This window comes from Poecilia mexicana, unplaced genomic scaffold (assembly GCF_051168715.1).
Source record: "Poecilia mexicana isolate PSO_F unplaced genomic scaffold, ASM5116871v1 scaffold_15, whole genome shotgun sequence".
Classification (NCBI taxonomy): domain Eukaryota; kingdom Metazoa; phylum Chordata; class Actinopteri; order Cyprinodontiformes; family Poeciliidae; genus Poecilia; species Poecilia mexicana.
In genome coordinates this window covers 23,079,281-23,099,435 of record NW_028263384.1, presented here as the reverse complement: position 1 = coordinate 23,099,435, position 20,155 = coordinate 23,079,281, and the positions used below count along the sequence as shown (strand labels likewise).

Here is a 20,155-nt window from a genome sequence, read left to right as displayed (position 1 = left end):
CTATGATTCTGGGAATTTTCCTTTTCTTTTTAGCAAGTTGACGTTCGGAGGTCAATTTGCTGGTGTGTTGCGGATTGTTGTCCTGTTGCATAACCCAAATGTGCCTGAGTGTAAAATCGCAAAATGATGGACAAACTGTTAGCATGTCCTGTTAATTACTGTAATTACTGTAGGTCATCCATGTCCAGAAGCAATAATGCAGCCCCAAAATATCACATTACCGACATGTTTGACTCTAGATTTCATGTTCTTTTCCCTTACACCAGATGAAACACAACAAACACCATATAAATGGTTCCACTATTGTCTCGTCAGTCCACAGAAATGCCCTCAAAAGTCTTGAGGGTCATCAATAATGACTTTGTCTGATGTTCTCCTATGGTGACCCCCTTTGCTAAGTTTATTTTTTGTTGTTGAATCATGACATGATCTGACATGATAACATCGTCACTGCTGTTCTCGAACTGAAAAGAAAAATTAAGGTGTGGTACAACGTGAGACTCTTATGGTGTCATAATCCTGAGTAGATGCAATGCAGTGATCCTTGTAATCACACCTACATTTAAAATAACATTATGTGACATGATCTGTTATGCATACTGGTACAACCCAACATCAGGAAAGAGACCGGCAAAATCATGCTGGAGGAGAAAATTTAACTATTAAACTAGAAACACAAGATGAGCAAACAAATGAATCCATCTATTGATGAATGAACTGCAGAGGTATAAATACTAAACATCAGTGATTAAATACGGAAAACAGCAAGAACTATAGGAGGCTGATTACACAGAAAACAGATATAGAGAGAAATATCTGAACACAAGGAAGCTTTAAGAAATAACCCCAAAAAATCCCCAAAATAACTCAAAATGAGACTCTGAACACGGAATTCATCAAACATGTAAAATCAAAGTTCTCCACGTGATGACTGAAACCCAAAAGCAACATTTTTCCCAATTCTTCCAGCTGATATTTAGGGTACATATAATAATGTTCTCTATTAATAATTTAGAAAGGAGCCAGCTTTAACACTCTCTTTTTTTTATGGTGACAGATTTGATCTTGTTATTCCCATAATTTTCACCAGAAGAAAGGAGTCTACAGATTTTCCTTTCGAGCAGCAAAGCAGGTCATCTCTTGTGACTTATGTGCCTGAAACGTTCAGCCTCGTTTCTTCTAATAGGAGCAGAATGACGGGACAAACTGTCCTATAGCGCCATCTTCTGGTCCATATGGCCTAGTGAAATCCTAAATTATTATTTTTTAATAAATTACACACAGAGTTAGACCTTAATTAAAACTGAATCTTCAAAAACAACAGGACATGTCCAGCATGGTGAAATTACTAGCACTTTAATAGTAACAGATTCACTTTCAGGTTTTAATTACAGTTTTTGTGTTGATAACATTTTACTCATATCATGAACTGAAAAGGTCCAAATCCTGTTGGGATACCGTTTTAAAAGCCTATCAAACAGAATAACTGGTAAATGTGGTATTAATTCAGCCCCTATTTATTATAAGAAGTTAGAGAACCACTATTCTAAGATGTGTTTTATTTATTTATTATTGAAAAGCGTATTTCAGTAACTCTTAAAATTTAAATGTATATAAAACACATATTTATTAAGCACAGAGTAAAATATTTTAAGTTTTACCTACAATATATTACAGGTATAACTCACAGCTAATAAAAACAAAACAAAAAAAATCTATTTCTCAGAAAATTTTAATATTTCATCAGACCAATAATAAAAGGATTTATGACAGAGAAATGTCAACCTGCTGAAAAGTAAGACCTTTTGCATGAATCATTGCATCAGTGCCACATGGGATGAAGGAGATCAGCCTGTGTTTCTGTTGAAGTGTAATGGATACCCAGGTTGCTTTAAAAGCAATCTGGGTCATCTGATTGTACATACTGCTTTCACTTAGGTCTTTCTTGAAAATTCTCAATAGATTCTCTTTAGGGTTATATTGGGTAAATTGCTCTCCTATGAAGATATTAGTAGATCTACCTTTGACAGTCTGGGTTGGTATCAAGTCCTACTGGAAAATAAATTCAACACATCATTAATGTTGTCAACAGAAGGTAGCAGGAAGTTTTCTATAATTTCTTGGTTTTCCACAGTATTGACTTTTGACCAGATAAAACACAGTGGACTGACCAGCAGATTACATGGCAAACTTTACACTGGGCTTCAGCAACTTGTCCTTCTTGGAAATGTTTCAATTGGTTTAAAATAAGAGATATACACGACCCATTTGGGTTTTTGTTACATGGGTTTGGCACAATCATTCAGAGTTAACCTGTAATTGTGGCCCCCTGTGGACAAACTTGGATAATCAAAGTATGTTTTACAACTGATGACGCAGGTGGGGCCCACCTGGTCCAATTATATGGGTCATACTTGGGCAAATGCAAGTTAAACCCGGAAAATATGTCTATTCTGGGACCCATATGGGTATGTGCAGTACCCGTCTTGTGACTGATTCACAATCTTCCCAAATAATCTGCTGACTACTTCTTTACTTTCGTGCCCTACTTGTCAAGAAGCTAATGAAGACGTATGATCATCAAAATCATTTTAATATATTACTTTTTGTTATGAATCTATATACGAGTTTCACTCTTTGAATTGAATTACTTAATTTAAAAATCTCTTTTTAGTGCAGTACTGAAAAAGAGCTGACTAAATTTGTACTTTTATTATAAAACGCTGGTGCTTTTCACAATAAAAGCACCAGATTTTTACTTTTACGACGCACTTAAAAATAAAAATAAGTACGTCTTCAAATACTTTTAAATGATGTTCCCGTTTACCACATTGCGCAAACAGTTCTGAAAATCAATTTTCTTATTTTAAAGTTTATTTTTTATCGTGTTTGTTAGTTTTTGTTTGCTAACTCTTAAAACCGGAAATGGAGTTGTGCTAATGATTGCAGCTGTTGAAAATCCCACTTCGAAAATCGGTTAGAGAGTAAGTCAGCTGACCAGAAAAACAAGTTTGCTGCCAAATGAAGTTTTGTTTGCTGAGAAGACCTTCAGGTTTAAGCTTCGGGGTCTTCAGGGATGAGGTACGTCTCGAAATACATTTTATTTACCTGTAACAACGTTTAGCATGGCTCGGGTTAGCTAGCTTTGTTTGTAGCTTTTATTGTTTACTCTTTTCAATTATTCCCAACAAACAAATTGAAACTTTGTAAAATTCAGCAAATTAAAACAGTGTACAGGAACATAAACAAGAAATAGCACTCGGTGATATCATATTTTCTTTAAGGAGATATAGTAGTGTTATATGATCTTTGACTAATAGGTTTTATGGCATTAGCATCATGTGAATATTAGTTCCTCTTTCCTCACCACTTAAATTGCAAAATCAGCTTTTACTTTAGTCTAAAAATAGTCAAAGCTTTTAACACATTTCAGGGAAAACCTGCTTTAATTCATTTTCTGAGGAATTTCTGCATCATTCTGGTCCTGCAGGAGCATCCTATCAGCATTTTTGCAGAAACACTGAAGAGGTGTGATGAAATTAAGGCTTTTGTTTGAAGTCGGACTAATGAGTCAAACAATCACGTGCCTGACAAACACGGGATGTGAGAAACGTTTGTCTATGGAGGATTTGACTCCGATTAAATTGGCAGGTCATGACTCGAGTTACCAAAGAGAGGGAGAGAGAGAGACTGATACAGGTCTGTGGGAGAGAAGTGGCACACTGATTTAACAGTGTTATAATAGTGGGGTGGTGATGGTGCTGATAAACGTACTCTACATGATAGATTTCCATGCAGAGCCACTTAAAAGTATTTTCTCTAATAGCCTTTATTACAAGACGACGTTGGTTGTTAATTGGCCCTTCTATAAATAAACTGGGATGATTTAAAATCTAAATCATGTGAATGATTCTCTTCAACTTTTCCCCCCAAAAAAGAAGTCATGTTCACAAGTACAAACTGTGCTACATTTTCTTCAGATCATCATCATCCTGTCCGCTCTTCCCTGTTACTGCAGTAGAAAAGTTATCTGTTTTACTTCATTAGGCAGTTGGGCTCTATTTGTTGTGCTGATTTGTGTTGGTAATATCATAAATTCCCAATAACATGTGCTGAAATTTGTGGATGTAATATGACAAAATGTGGAAAAGTTAAAGAGGCATAAATAATTTTGCAAGGTAATGTAAAACAACATAGAGAAATTGTTGAGTGAGATTTTTAAAGGGATTTTGAACTCTTCAGCTCTTGCTGAAATCCCATTCTTACTGCAGTAACGTTATCTTCAGAATGACTCGAGTAATTCTTTCTTCTTCTTCTCTCCTTTCCTGCCTCAGCCTGCCTTTTTCTCCCTTGTCTTCACCCTCTGAGTACCCTGGATCCTGCCTGTGAAGATGGACCACACAGATCCTGTGCTTCCCAGCGTCAACTCATCCTATCTTCCACCTTTATACGATCAACAAAGCTCGACCGAGGATGAGGAGGATGACGACATCAGTCCCTCTGCAACCCTTCTTCCTAAGGCTTCCTCGGCGCCTCTGGCTGTGCGCTACAGTCCAGAGGACTCGTACAATCTGGTGTATTTCACCTTTTTTCTGATGGGTATTGGCTCCCTGCTGCCCTGGAACTTCTTCATAACGGCGAAGCAGTACTGGCTCTACAAGCTTAGCAACAGCACTGACCAGAACGAAAGCTCCAGTGTCGGTGTGAGTAGCAGGACAATGATGTACAGCTAAAGATCTTAGAGTTTCTGATACGGCAGTGTGAATATCATGTGACGGGATGATTGGACAAAGTGTTGTTTCATATTTCAAAGAAATCCCCTTTGAAATGTTAAAGGAAATTTACATACAATAAGGGCCGCAGCTATTTCAATAATCGATTAAACATGATTAATCCAATAAATTGTTTCAGCCCTACATTGAATGAAGAGAAATATGTTCGAGTTGACTTAAACACTACAATAAAATAGTAATTTTTCCTGTTCTTTCCCATTCCCTTCCTCTTATTTTATTTGAAAACATGATTGTGTGCTTTGTTGTTCTTAAAGAAGAGTGTTTTTTCTCTTCTTCTTTACACAGGACTACTTTGAAAGTTACCTGTCCATTGCTTCAGCGGTGCCGTCTGTGCTGTGCCTGGTACTCAACTATTTTCTTGTTAACAGGTTAGTACAAACTATACACACACACGTCACACAGATTACAGTCCACTTCAAAAACATTTACATTGTACTTTTCCACAGAAGTGTGAAGTTATAAGAATTTTTTTTTTTTTTACAGAAAGAAATGAAACCATGGTATTTGTATTCAGCCCCCCTTACTCTGAAACCCCTAAACAAGTCCAGTGCAGCCTATTGCATTCTGAAGTCATGTAATTAATAAATAGATGAATCTCTCAGCTGTTATGTGAAGACATCAGAGGTTTGTTGGAGATCAGTCAACAAACAAAGGAGTGGAGATAAATAAATGTTAATCCTGGAGGAAAACCTGTTGGAAACACAAAATAGTCATAAGGTAGAGGTTCATCTTTGAGTAGGACAACAACTCTAAACATGGAGACAGAACTACAACTGAATAGTTTAGGTCATCTAAAGCTGCTGTGCTGTAACTTTTGGATCCATTTTTTGCTCCAACACACCTGAATCAAACGAGTTAAGCCTCTGCAGCGCTGAATGGGACGCTGAGGAGGGAATCCATTCAGGAAAGCTGAACCCAAAAGCATTACATGACTGTCCAATGTGGATTTGTCAGGAGTTGTGAAATTGTTTTCCTTCAGCTTCCTAGTCATGCACAATTTTGCATTGGTCTGCTGTCACATAAAACACATTAAAGTTGGTAATGTGACAAAATATGAAAAAGCTTGATGGGTGTAAATACCTTTGCTAAGCATTGTAAAATGGTGATGAAGCATAGAGGCCTCAGAGACTCTAGTGTGCTGTTTTGTTTTGGGTTTTTTTTTATCCCAGCAGCAACTGTCCTCTGATTGCTCGTAGGTTGTCTCCAAAAGTTCGAATCCTGTCCTCCCTCGTCGTGATGCTGTTGGTGTTCGGGGTGACCACGGTGCTGGTGGAGGTGGACGTCTCAGAATACACGACGGAGTTCTTCACCGGCACGCTTGTCAGCGTTGCTGTGGTCAGCGGCGCCTCCAACATCTTCTGTGGGAGCGTGTTTGGGATCAGTGGCTATTTTCCCATGAGAATCTCTCAAGCCCTTATATCAGGTTAGATTGCTGATTCTTTCAGTTGTCTGTGTGACATCTACATCTATATATATATATATATATATATATATATATATATATATATATATATATATATATATATATATATATATATATATATATATATATATATATATATATATATATATATATATATATTATGGTAAACCTTTATTTAACCACATAATAAGCCAATTGAGATGAAGACTTTTGTCACAAGATGCTTTGGCCAAGAAAGGTAGCAGCACGCATAATAATGAACAAGACAAGTAGACACAAAAACAGACTTTAAAAATATATAAAATGCAAACAGTTTGACAATAAAATGAGGTAGTTGTTACTGTAATACTTTAAAATGTAAAAACTGGCAATTTTAAGAATTGAAACACAGGCACTATATACAGGATTTCTGTTTTTTTTTTTTTTTTTTTAAATAAAGTATTCAGTGAAACAAGTTCTGAGTTTTAGTTCAGAACTTGTTTCACTCAACATTTTCAGCATATATATTTTTAAATTCTAGATTTTGCAGATAGCTATATATTTGTCTGTCTGACAGCAAGTCAGATGTGATGATTAGATACTTGGGAGTTTCCTTTTTACCAAATACTTTTTTTAGTCTTACTCTTGTAATTTCTTACTTTGGCTGTTTTGTACTTTAACCAATTATTTCATTTCAATATACAAATGTATATCAATATACCATCACTGGTCTTGGTCTTGTTTCATTCAAATGCAAAGATGGAGGTTGGCCAGCAGATGTCGCCACATACTTTAAAGGAAAAAAGTTACTACTTGATTAAGTGACATCTATTGAATTAGATTTAAATAAGTGTTTGTTTTACTTTTTTAAATCATTACTGAGAGACTTCAGTTATGATTTTAGGCTTCATTTATTTATTGAACTGTGGCTCATCTAATGATGGTTCTATTGATTATTCTGCACAGCAGTTCAGTTATTTAATTTGATGGCCAAGGCCAACCATTACATAAATACTGAAATAATTATATTTATTTATTAACAATTCCTAAAGTCATAGGAATTGTGAATTTAATAAGTAATAAACATAATTTATTCAAAGTATCTCATTTCATCCATTTTCTTCCACCCCAGTCGAGTCACAGGAGTAAAGCTCATCACATTCAACTTTAATTAAGTCATTAAATTTAAAATCTTGTTGCATTTTAAATGTTTTTTTAAGGTACATTTAAAATGTACACATTGCCTTGTACATGAACTTGTTGTTCTTTTTTGTTCTAGGCCAGGCGATGGGGGGCACCCTGACTGCACTAGCATCGATAGTGAGCCTAGCTGTGGCTAAGGACGTGACCACCAACGCTCTGTTCTATTTCCTGACAGCAGACCTCTTTATCCTGCTCTGCATTATCTCATTTTTGCTTTTGCCAAAGTATGCATATTCAAGGTAAGAATAGTAATTTTCCTTTCACACTTTCATTTAGAAAAACAAAAACAAACTTTCTAGCTACATTTGCATCAAACATTCTTGAAAATGTAATAAATTCAACAAACGCTGATGCATCTTCTCTTCCTGTCAGGCACTACATGCTGGCAGCGACCTGTGTCAGTCCCGGGACGCTCGGTGAGGAGCAGAGTCCAGCAGGCGGAATCCCTCCGCTGCAGCCCATCATTAAGAAGGCCTGGGTGCTTGGCCTCTGCGTCTTTTATGTCTTCTTCATCTCAATCTCAGTATTCCCTTCCGTCTCATCGGGGATCCAATCTGTGAACACGGATGGCGGCAGCCCCTGGGCAACAACTTATTTTGTACCTCTGACCAGTTTCCTCCTTTATAATGTTGCAGACTTTAGTGGCAGGCTGGTGACAGCCTGGGTGCAGACGCCTGGTCCCACTAGTCGGGTCCTGCCGGTGCTGGTGCTGTGTCGCTCCGTGCTGGTGCCACTTCTCATGTTCTGTAACTACCAGCCACGGTACCACCTCCATACTGTGCTCTTCCCCCATGACGTTTACCCTGTGGTCTTCAACTGCCTGCTGGGCCTCTCTAACGGATACCTGGGTACGCTGCCGATGATCTACGGACCAAAGGTGGTTCCCCGGGAGCTGGCCGAAGCCACAGGCGTGGTCATGTCCTTCTTCCTCACTCTGGGGCTGGCTGTTGGATCTGCGTTTTCTGTTCTCATTGTGCACAGTATCTGAATCAAAGCCATATGTAGCTTTGTAGTGAAGGAAAACACTACAACATTTACTTTCACTGGACCACCAGGTGTCACTTCCTCTGTACCTCATCTGGTTTCCAGCGTTGTCTCAACCCTACAGTAATCAGTGCCGATTCTAAGAACTGAAGCATTATGTGTGCAATTTGACATATTGCAGAAATTATACACGGGATATGGAGGAGATGAAAGTTTGGGGAAGCAATAAATGAAACACTTTTAGAATTTTGCTAAAATATGAACAATGTAAAAAAGACTACATGCTGATGGGTTTAAAATGCAACTGTTCAGTCTGAAACACAAGTACAGTTTTGCTGAAGATAAAAGGTCAAAGTTGCTTTTGTTTTAAGCAAGCTTGATTTGTCATTTCTATGGTGCTAACAGAGCTTTGTGAAAGCTGGTCCAAAAGACTTCCTGATACTTTGTCCTAAATGCATCTTTGTAGTTAATTTAATTGATTAATTCAGCTCAATGTGGATTTGCAAGAACCATTTGTCCTCATTCTTTCATGTGATCTCAGGCGTTGAAACTTCTCCCAAATATAGTGGTCATAAGGAAACAACTCCAGAAGCCAGTGCATATGCAAGCCAATTGTGCTGTTGAATGACCTTTAGTGACCCTTCAACCCATTTCCAGCTTTGACTGGCACCTTTACAAGGGGCTTTTTGCACATTTTGTACCAAAATTTCTCCCCAGGACAAAGAACCCATCCTCTTGTATTCTTCTAGTATTAATTGCAAATTGTCTAAAGGAGTCCTTTTTCTGCCAGCAAGGTAGAATGATTCAACCTAATCAGTACTTGTATATTTGGCAGATTTTCAGTTAACATATGTTGACATCCAACTCATGGTACTACCATTTTCTGCAAGTATTAAGCAGACCTGACATTTTCACCTCAACTTTCTGTGAAATTTTAATTGGTGTTTGAAATCATGTCTGTACAGATACTTAGAATTGGTAAGCAAAAATGCCACTAAGCATGACTGTACATTTTTTTAAAATATATTTGCAATGTTTGTACAAAGTGTGATGACTCATGGTTAATATGGAGACAAGAGCCCTTTTGGTTTGGAAATTACTTTAATTGATAAAGTCAAATCAACAAAGTTGTCCAGTTGCTCAAAGCAGATTTAAGATTCTGTGCATTGGAGACAAATTTACAAAGATAAGAGTGCAAACACTGGGAGGGAGCCTCCACATATGCTCATAAAAACATCTACAAAATGTTCAAAGTTCACACACACAATTGCTAAAAGATAATGACAAGCCAGTACAACAGTAATTGGTTACCAGGTTGCAGTCAGTAAATCTACATAGTGGTGGGTGTGAAATGAGTTTAATCTGTCATTTCAAGCAAGCAATACAGAAAATACAAAAATCAGACCTGACCAAGTTTGACATCACTTATATCTTCAACCCCCCCTCCCACCTTCAAACCCTTCATCTCCCAAATTATAGAGAAAAGAAAAAGCCAGTCCATTTCCATCATGTCATCATTCAAAACATGAAGTTATTTTAGTCAGACATCACAGCAGTTTTAGTCTATTAGACATGAATTAATAATGGAAAGCAGCTCTAAAGTAATTTTCCTTTTAATTTCCGTTTCCAGCTTGTCGTTCTCTATTCCTTCCACACGTAACGTTTGCAGTGAGCCACAGTCTGAAAGAAACAGGTGTCATAAATCAGTAATAAAAAAAAAAGACAGATGCAAAACAGCCTTCCTACAGAATAGTCAGGTTATTGTCAAAGCCAGAGGAAAGCTTGCTTTGATATTTTATCATCCTTGATTGAAATTTATTTTGTAAGTTAATTCTGGGTTCATTGACATGTGGGTTTTTTTTTTGATGAATTCATGCCATATTAATTTAAAAAGCATTAAATTGGCATAATTTTGGGTGAAATTTAAGAGTTTCTTTCATGTGATGGTAAAATAGTTAACCACACTCCAAATGACTTTGGTACTCTACCACAGCAGCTTACTGTTCTTCCTTTCCCATCCAATTATGCATCGTTTTCCTTAGGCTGAAGACATTTTCTCCCATACTACAAATTTACCAATCCGTTCGATGTTTTACTAATCTGACGGGTCAGTAAAATAAGGCACTTCATGCATATTATGATCAAGCCTGGAGTTGAGGGCATCATCAAGTTGCATAATGTTTCTATGGCAACCTTTCATAGCATTTTTGCCCAGGGCATTCAGGTTGAGCACAAACGAAACTAATTTTCACTTCAGTGTTAAATTCTTCTGTAAATGTTTATCAAAATGAATTGGTTGTAACTATACCCACTACTATTAATACAATAATTTAAGTTCATCTTATATATTTTTGTGAAATATGCAATAGAAACTTGCTTCTGTTGCACTAAATTTTGTTCATGTCCAGTTCAATCTAATCAACACTAAATGTAAATGTGTTTACATTTGATCTTGTATGAAATATTTTTTTTCCTAATTCAAGTAGTTTCATGGTTTAACCACAAAACAAAATTCACGGCAGCCCAGTTTGACATGAAAGTATCGTGTTGAAGATCTGTGTACTTACGCCGCACAGTTCGGCTGCTCCCTTGACCTTGCACCAGTAGTCAGGCCCCTGGGAGCATGCCAACATTTCTAGAAAATGACGTTTAGCTCCAGGGCAAGCTCCCACTTTCTGTAACAAAAAAAAAAAAAAAAAAAAAATACAGATTTCAGACTCTGAATTTCAACATGCATAAAAATCCATAGCATATTTTATAGATCTGCCTGCAAGTGCATCTCTTGCACAAGAGAAAATTACTTACCATACACACAAAGTCTGGGTCGAGCATCTGAAGCAGCAGCTGGACGAGAACTGGCTCATACTGTTCAATCAGCTGGTCACACTGCAGACAGAACCAAGGCATTACAACAGGGTTGATGCGACGTTATGTTTATGTATACAAAAAAAAAAAAAAAAGTTAAAAACCACCACTCACCTCTGTTTTGTACGAGTCAGGCAGGAAGTTGCATACTTTCTTCACAGCCTCCTCAATCTCTTGCTCTGTGGCGTTCTTCTCCAGAATGCCATCGATGTAACTCACGGCCATCTTGCACACCTCGCAGTAGCCGCCAACCTCAAAACGAGCCTTGTCCAGGGCAACTGGAACATACGATTTATTTACCATACGTTGAACTACCTTAACCCCAGTTTTGCATATCTATGGTTTACATTAAACAGACCAAGCTGCACCACACAGATAAGGGTCATACTAAAAAAAAAATAAAAGGAAGCCATAACATTATGACTTTATTCTTTTCTTAGCGTGCCCCTAATACTCCATCATAGCAACAAAGCAAATATAATGAATATATTTAGAAGCAGCTATGTACCAATATAAGCGCGGTCGGCACCGTTGCAGAGTCCCAGCACTGTGCAGACAGTCTTGGGGTCGGCCTGCTGCACCAGCAGCTCAATGATGGCCTGGCCGTACGTCTCAACTAGGTCTTTGCACTGGGCAGTCAGAGAGGAGGGCAGAAATGTGCACACCTTCTCCACAGCCTTAACAACCTCCTCCTGCCACCACAAACAAGAGTCAGACACATTAGGGACAAACACGTGCAGGATTTAGGCAGCAGGGCTGTTTAATTGAAGATACTAGGAAAAGAACTCATGAAACATCCCCACCTCAGTTGCTTGATCCTCCAGCATGGACTCCAACTGCTTCATCACAAACTCACAGATTGCACAAGTTGGCGAGTCACGGACACGTACCATCGGCTGCAATATGATTAATGTTTGATTATGTAGAAAGTGATTTTTCTTTAAAAAAAATAAAATAAAAAGCACCCACCCTGGAAACAGGAGCCTCAACTTTGGTGGCAGGGAAAAGCTTAGCGGCCACCATGGTTTTGGCAGCAGGGATGGCCTTTGCAGGCTGCAGGTCCAACATGGGGACGGACTTCTTCATTTCCGGACAGAAACCGGCAAGAGCACAGATCTCCTTTGGTTGCTGTGGAGAGAAGTAAACTGTTACTTTAGCACACAGTGTCCCGTCTTCTGCAGCGCTGCCTTGGGGCATGCCGTTAGGAATGTGAACATGTCGTTACACAACACTGCCAGTCATGCACTACACACGCAATACAGACCACAAAACCAATCCAAACATCTAAGGCAGTCATCTTACCAGTGCCTAACACACCCATAGTGTTAACTGGAGCACCAACTCAGAAACAGACAACTGTCCAAGTGAAGATTAGTGCATCTCTCAGCACAATGTGCAAAGCCACTTGAATATACAGGAGCATCTCACTGAAGAGGTCAAGATCAGCAATCCAAATTTAAAAAGTAAAACTTGTACTACATAGATTACACACAGTGTGTCAATTTTCTTTATGGATTTCAGCCTAAACATATCCAAAACTCAGCTCCCCAGAAGACTGAAACATTAGACCAACGCAGCAGGATTTTGTTACAGAAATTGTTCTGCTTACTTTGTGGTTTAAACAATGTTGGGGAGAGACCGCAGTGACAGTCAGTAAGAATAGTAAACCATTAAAGAAGCTGAATGAAAGCAAATGCAGCAGCGAGTCATGATTCCATACAATTAGCTGAGTTGACAAAAAAAAAAACAAAAAAAAAAAAAAAACATTTGATCACCAACATAAATTGTATTGCATACTTGACTCTCAATTTTATTGAACTGACATGACATGAATTGGCACCTCAATATGAATTGAAGCTGGCTGTTTGAAGTGCTGGAAAGTTTTGTGGAATAAAAAAAATACTTAAAAAGATCACTTAACTCAGTGGCGGAACATCACACTGATGTAAGTCATGCAAGAGGAGCCCTGACCAAATAAAGTGTGCAGCACTGGTCTTGTGTAATAGTCTGATTTTTTTTGAGAAACTAATTTTGGGTTTTTAAATCAGCCATGAGCAATAATAAAAATAAAGAGCAAAATGTATTTATCAAAATCACTATTACAAATGTAAACAACAAGAGTTTTACTTTTTGAATTCCATCGTCAACATTTGAGATGCCCCTGCACTGCACGACTGAAGTGAGTTTGGAAGCAAAAGAAACTTTTACTGTGGTCATTCAACGTGATGTTGAGTAGTGAGTAGTTCTAAAATAAACTGTTCGGATGTGTGAAACATCTATTCTCATGCATCAGTGGCAAGTGTTTAGTGCAAGAAATGGACTTCCCAAGAGCAAGAAGAACTAGGGGTTAAAAGACTACAGGCTGAACACAGCGTGACCTACCTGTTCCTGGGGGGCAGCAAATAAACACAGGGGGTAAAAGAGGAAAAGAGCAGAATGACATGGATGAAGAGGATAAAAGTAAATGGGGAATACAGGCAAAATTAATAAAAGGAAACATTTTAGAGCAATTCATACAATGAAAAAACTAAAAAAAAATGAAGCTGCTGTTGGTGCAAACATGGGCTCAGCAACCTCAAAAAACAAAATCAGCCTTAGTACTGAGGTCTAAGCATTAGATTCATGTTACAACATGGAGGGGTGGGTCTTAGAGACTCTGTAAAGAACCCTGGAGGACTCACCATGGACATCAGCTGCTGAACAACAGCAGGGCCGTACTGTCCTACGTACTGCTTGCACTGCAATGAGAAACAGTTCAAAGCCCGATTTCCAGGTAATTTGGATTCATGTGAAATAGACGCATTTTAAGTCTTTACCATATCAGACAGGCCTGGTCCCAACATGTCGCACTGGTGCTCAATGTTCTGAATCAGGGAGTCGATGAAGGAGGAGTTGGCCTTCGCTTCTGTCTGAGCATCAGAGAGAAACTTGATGCAGTCCTGGCACACTACGTCACCAGTCTATTGAAGGAAATATATTCAAAACAAGATTTAAAATAAAAATTTTAAAAAATGGCAAGGCTTCTTTAGATGAGCAGAGAGGTGACTGCAAGAGTACCTGCTTTGGAGCTCCCTGCTTTGGAGCAGGATATCCTGTATTCTGGGGGTAGAGGAGGTCAGGAACATTGAGCAGGAAGGGCGCCACACGCTGGGCAAGGTCCACCTCAGGGATTTCATTGGACTTGAGCTCCTCCTGGGGCTCAAACCTGGCAAGGGACATCTGCATAGATTTACACAAACCCATTGCGCCGCACGCTACACCTGGATCCTCCTTAAAGAAAAAAAAACAAAAAAAAAAACAAGAAAAATCATGTTAAGTGGCTTTATTTAAATTTAGCTAATTTTGCTCCAAGTCTTGTTCTAGCAGGTGAGAGTTGAGAAGAGAAGAAGTAAAAATGCTTTTTGTCAGGGTTGTGGGCTGCACAGCGACCACTCTGTTCTCCTTCAGATTTAGATTTACTTCCTCATCAATGGCCCCTTTTCAGCAGAGTGCACTTTGTTCACACAGCTGCTTCTGTTCCTCCGACCCCGTCCACTCCATGTCAATGAGCAGATTGACTTTTATTTACCCAGTTTAATTGATAAACTTTAATACTAAATGGGATAACAGTTAATTTAAAAAGCATCATTTTCAGAGCAATGCTGCTTACCAGTTCCCCAGTGATGATCCCAATGATGATGGGGTAGTAGCTGTCCACCATCTCTTTGCACTCAGCCGACAGACCCTGATCAGGGATGAGATGGCACGCCTTCTCCAGATACCCAAGAATTTCCGCCTGCCATAAAAACAAAAACCCGTATCAACATCCATCGATGCTTTTAAATCTCAAAGACTAAAGAATCGCTGTATTTTTGCCTCATTTTACCTGAGTTGCATTGTCTTTCAGCAACTGTCCAACCACCATCAATACCTCTTTACACAAGTCACATGGTACCGTTTTCTGGAGAGAAAGTGGCAAACATTTTAGAAAACGCACCACATTTAGAAAAGGCCAGAAAAGTTCAAATTGTAAAAATCTCACCATCTGAGGCTTGTTCCACACATTCTGCTGGCAGTGAGATAGAGCTTTACACAGTGATGCCGTCTTTACGTTCTGGCACCAGTAGGGGGGGCCACGGGCACACTGCTCAGTGCCCAGCAGAGGTGTTGCCACAGCTGAAAGAGACAATAAATCAAGTCAAATTTCACACTTGGAACGAAATCATCACAATCAACTACAAAACAAAAGAGTTACGTTTCTGCTATTGTATTCAATTATTTAAAAATAAAGAACACACAAGAGAACTGTTTAAGGAGATTTATTCTGTCCGTTTTTCCTAGTCAAGCAAAATTTCTTAGAAACAAGAACCTTAGAATTGGAATGTCGGTCAACATTTCCAAGAGGAAGTTAACGCACTTTCAACTGTGATATTGCTCAATAAGATTAAACAAAATGCAGACAAACTTCATTTTAAAATAGCCAGCAAACAAGTCTCATAGTTCATCGTCTAACCAACATGGCTCTGTGCTGCTCCACATGCCAAATGCGAAGCCAGAGCCAAAGATGTTTTCTGAGGTTTGATTTTAGAAACTGCTCCTGTAAAGTTCCACACATTAAAACTGGTCCCTCCAAGTTTAGCAATCCCTTTTTTAAAAAGAGGAAAAAAAGAGTTGAATCCTAATGTTGTGCAAGCTTGAAGAGCTGCTCAATGAAGCTTAAGGTATTTCATGTGAGAAACTTGGCAAACAGTTTTTAAATCATCTTGCATAAGATATCAAATTCTATTGGCATGTATTGCTAATAGGATTAGTTTATATTCTTGTGGCCTTAAAACACAGCAAAGAATGGGTTCTAAAACAGATACCAATGCAGAAGTAAATACACATGTCCCCGTTAAAAGGGAACATTCTCCTAAGGGGACAATAAAGTGAAACTTAGAAAGCAGAAGTGGTAATTAGTTCCAGCAAAGAAAGGTCATGCTTTGCATATACACACAAAAAAACCCTAACAATTCTTGATTTTAGTGAACTGAAAACAGTCATGTGGAGAAACACCGGAGGACGGTCTCATTTCAATTTCCCAGATCCTTATCAAATGAAGTAGCAACCAACATCAACACTTCAGAACTAAATTTGGACATGACCAGTTATTTTAAATAAAATAAACTAACTGAGTTATTATTTAAATAAAATAACTTTTCATATATATATTAGTAGGTTTGTGTGCAACACTCGTAGAAACCTCTGATCATCCAACACAGAGAGGGCAGGGCCCCTCCCATCCGCTACTTGAGTCACATGAGCAGTCAAACAAGCTGTTCCCAGGCAAACTAACTGTTTGAATGAGGCCAGCTTTCAGCACATGCTTTAGGATTGCCGTAAAAATTTTTATAAGGGTACAGAAACTACTTTTATAAGGATTTGGCATTTAAGCTGAAAATACACCAAAAAATAAAAAAGCTGCAAATTACAATCAGGTTGCACTGACTTTAACAAGTAGCCTGGCTTAATGCAACTGAAAATACAAAGTATGCATCTCATGAAGAAAAGATGTTAAAGTGACGCTAAAATCTAGGAATGTCCTGGAAGATGAGAAAGAATGTGGAGGAGCAAAGAGCGTTATAGATTCTTTAATCACAAGTTAAACTGAAGATACGCACTAAATACACAAGCCTGAAATGACATTTAAAAATGCTAGTGGTCTTTATGTAATCTTCAGCACTGGCAAGATACAAATACATTTTATTCACTTCAGGTCCGTAAGACCTATAATACAGTAGTAAAATAGCCTTGTTTCAAAGTTTCTATTAGAAATTATTTGTTGCAGTGACCCATTTCTATCTCGTCATTACCTTGATACGGGGTCATAAAACTTATCAGCTGTCGAAAATGTCATAGATCAGCAGCTTAAAACGAAAGGATTCAAAATAAACAAAAGCACCCGGAAAAAATATATCTAAAAATGTTCCAAAATACAGAAATGTTTTTGAAATGTTAGTGAAATGAACTGTAAATTGCTACCGTTTAAAACCTATACGAATGAAAAGTAGAGTCTAAACTGAAGGTTAATCTGGTCAAAGGAAGGTCAGTTTAACAGGAAAACAAAAAGTAAAAAAAAAAAAAAAAGCCAAAAATATAACTCCAAACATAGCTTAAACCCGTTAGCTTAGCTAGCAGGCTAACATTAGCTGTGAAACTGAAAGGCCAGCGAGCGGACAAAGTGTAAACCTCAAAGAGGCTTTCACTTATAACTAAAGATTACTTATTTTATAGCTTGAAAAATAAAGTTTAACAGTTGAAGCTCATTTGTGTTAACAATAAAACAACCCTGATATCCAGGGTGTTTGCCCTTTAAGTTAACTTGTTTACCAAAGCTAACACATGAAACGCTTCCGCGTCCCAATCATCAAACGCACTCAGTTACAAAATAAGAAACATTATTGTAACCCGAGAAGAGCCAGAATTAAGCCATAAAATAGTCCCAATACAATTTCAAAATTGAGCCTTGTATGTTGATTTTACCTGAGGACACGAAGAGCAGAGTTAGTAGCAGCATGACTGCGCTGTTTACTGTGGGTATGTGTTTGTCGGTGGTTGAAGGAGGAAACTGCAGAAAGGGAGCTGAGCTCAATCTTTTATGATGGCTCAGAGTCAGCTGACTCAGGCATGTGACCCTCAGTCAGCAATTGATGAGCATGCTGTCAAAGATCAACACTTTGGCAACCTTTTGGAGTCCAAAAATGCCTATTATTGCACACCTCTTTCCACCGTTTTACTGTTTTCTGGAAGTTTTTTTCTTTCTTTCTCCATATTAGCAGAACTTAATAAGGCATTCAACATCAAATAAAAACCTAATCAATTAAAGAGCTGTGCAAGAATAGACATTTTTGAACTCCAAAATGTTGCCAAAGTGCTGATCTTTGACAGGGTGCTCATCAATTGCTGACTGAGGGTCACATGCCTGAGTCCATGGAGTTAAATTTATTTCACAATGAAACAAATTTTGTGAAATTTGTTTCACAAAATTTCACAATATATACGTCAAACAAATATATTGTTTGACGAATATAAAAAAAATACGTCAAACAAAAAAGTAGTATTCAAAATAAATAAATAAATAAATCACGTCAAACAAAACAAGTAGTATCCAACCAAAAGAAAAACATAAAACATAGAGTTGTGATCAAAACTTTTGGATTTTCACAAAAAAAAGTTTCAAATTAAAAAAAAATATTTCAATCAAATTGTAAATTATTTTTTTAAACAAAAAAATAGCTTTAAAAGTCTTTTTTAAAATTGAAATCACTAATTTTTGTTTGAAATTTTTATTTGAAACTTTTATTTTTGCATATCAGAATTTTTTGGTTGACAGCCTAAGTTTTTGGTTGAGATTCTAAGTTTTTTTATTTTGATGCTCCTGTTTTTTGGTTGAACTCAGCGTCTTTTGCTTGCGAATCTCATATGAACATCCTGGGCGGGGCTTAAGGACGAACGTGTTCCGATTGGTTAGCGCTGACTAAAGCAAATGACTCCGACTCCCTGAGATCTCAGACCTCTGTCCCGAACTGCAGGGCTTCTGTGACGGGACACATAATGTGAAAGGTAAGTAATCTTCACAAAATTACACCGTTTAGCAGCTACTAAAGTGTCCACCCTGTTTCAAAGAAGAAATCTTACACAACTTATGACGACAGTCACATATTTTGTCTGCCGCGATCCCCGGTAGCATAGTGCTAACTAATGTTAGCACTAGGTAAAGCGCATTAATGCAATTTCTGAGCCTGTCAATATCTACATCCCCTGTCTATTGTCCTATTGATATGAAACTTATACCAGTAGCTCAGAGAAGTGTGATTATATAGGAAAGGTGAAATCCCTCGTAACTCTTTATTTCTTCAGGTTTGGAGGGGGATGCATATTTTGGCACAGCAAATTATTCACCTGTCGACATTTGCATACCCAGTTCAAAAGGTGTCATACAGATAAGAAAGTCATACCAGTAGCTCAGAGGATGTGTGTCATTATGTACAAAATGTCATACCATCCAATATTTTCACATTACAGGGCACACATTTTCTGGCAAGACACATTTGGAGGCTCTCATGGACTTCCTCATCTGGCGTCACTGGACTATTTGATCTTATGCATTCATTATTTCACTACAAAGGGTAAGACAGCAAAAAATTATTCATAAAGAACCCACTTTACACAAATCTAACATTTAAGTAGTACACATTCATCACTCTGTGTCAGCTGGGGCCAAGGGCGTAGGTTCGGTCTAAGTTTTGGTGGGGACCTTGACACCCCCGGCAGCACAGTGAAATGACCAAGAGCACCGAACATTTTTGAGAAGGGGGGGGAAACCACATTGGCTTAATAACCCCCTCCCCCCAACCATAACCATATCATACATCTTGTGTATACAACCAGATACAGTCATATTCAGCAGATCAGTTCAAGAACACTTTACTTTTTCCTTTACAAAATTCAGCAAACGTTACAAGTAAGATTAAAAGAAATATCCTCTGGATACAGCAAACACAATTGCAGATAAGAAGAAATCAATAATAAAATAAAAAAGAAAAAATATTACATAATTAACAGACCTATTCTACCTCACATTCAGTGCTGACCTTACTAAACACCGGACTTTACAACAAATGCGTTGCGTGATAGATATCTAACTTATGGGTCCACTCACTGTACTTACAGCCGACGTAGCGAAATAACTTCTAATGTCTGTCCTTTTCTTTTTTGGTGGCGACATGGTCTCGGAGACTCAGAAGGAGACGCGTGTGCCCAGCTAGCCGCCGCCTTTTGCAGCTAATCAAAGAACGTCCGACGATTCAACTGACTCCCCCTCCCCCCCACCCCCCCCGACAGCACCGTTCCGACACGGTCTCGGAGGCTCATAATAAATGTCAAACTA

The 20,155-nt window shown here is 38.1% G+C and overlaps 2 protein-coding genes across 2 annotated transcripts; one reads left to right on the top strand and one right to left on the bottom strand.

Annotated features, from left to right (window-relative positions):
* Positions 1–2,927: 2,927 nt before the first annotated feature.
* Positions 2,928–9,427, top strand: slc29a3 (solute carrier family 29 member 3). The gene is made up of 6 exons (XM_015010417.2): positions 2,928–3,081; positions 4,335–4,703; positions 5,079–5,161; positions 5,990–6,216; positions 7,475–7,637; positions 7,771–9,427. The coding sequence occupies exons 2-6, from the start codon at positions 4,392–4,394 to the stop codon at positions 8,384–8,386; spliced, it is 1,401 nt and encodes a 466-aa protein (XP_014865903.2). The 5' UTR covers positions 2,928–3,081; positions 4,335–4,391; the 3' UTR covers positions 8,387–9,427.
* A 37-nt stretch (positions 9,428–9,464) lies between these two features.
* On the bottom strand, positions 9,465–17,856 carry psap (prosaposin). Its single transcript, XM_015010402.2, has 14 exons — positions 17,749–17,856; positions 15,269–15,402; positions 15,113–15,187; positions 14,897–15,022; positions 14,305–14,517; positions 14,064–14,207; positions 13,929–13,985; positions 12,217–12,375; positions 12,051–12,143; positions 11,756–11,939; positions 11,362–11,525; positions 11,188–11,268; positions 10,950–11,057; positions 9,465–10,062 (listed from the first exon to the last, which is right to left on the bottom strand). Exons 1-14 carry the CDS (start codon positions 17,780–17,782, stop codon positions 10,024–10,026), a joined length of 1,611 nt encoding a protein of 536 aa, XP_014865888.2. The 5' UTR covers positions 17,783–17,856; the 3' UTR covers positions 9,465–10,023.
* Positions 17,857–20,155: the final 2,299 nt, after the last annotated feature.

Coding starts and splice junctions, on each gene's coding strand:
- slc29a3 (XM_015010417.2), top strand. CDS start 4,392: ATGGACCACACAGATCCTGTGCTTCCCAGCGTCAACTCATCCTATCTT. Junction 6,217..7,474: donor CTCTCAAGCCCTTATATCAG/GTTAGATTGCTG, acceptor TTTTTGTTCTAG/GCCAGGCGATGGGGGGCACC. Junction 7,638..7,770: donor CCAAAGTATGCATATTCAAG/GTAAGAATAGTA, acceptor TCTTCCTGTCAG/GCACTACATGCTGGCAGCGA.
- psap (XM_015010402.2), bottom strand. CDS start 17,782: ATGCTGCTACTAACTCTGCTCTTCGTGTCCTCAG. Junction 15,188..15,268: donor TGTGGAACAAGCCTCAGATG/GTGAGATTTTTA, acceptor CTTTCTCTCCAG/AAAACGGTACCATGTGACTT. Junction 12,144..12,216: donor TTGAGGCTCCTGTTTCCAGG/GTGGGTGCTTTT, acceptor ATCATATTGCAG/CCGATGGTACGTGTCCGTGA.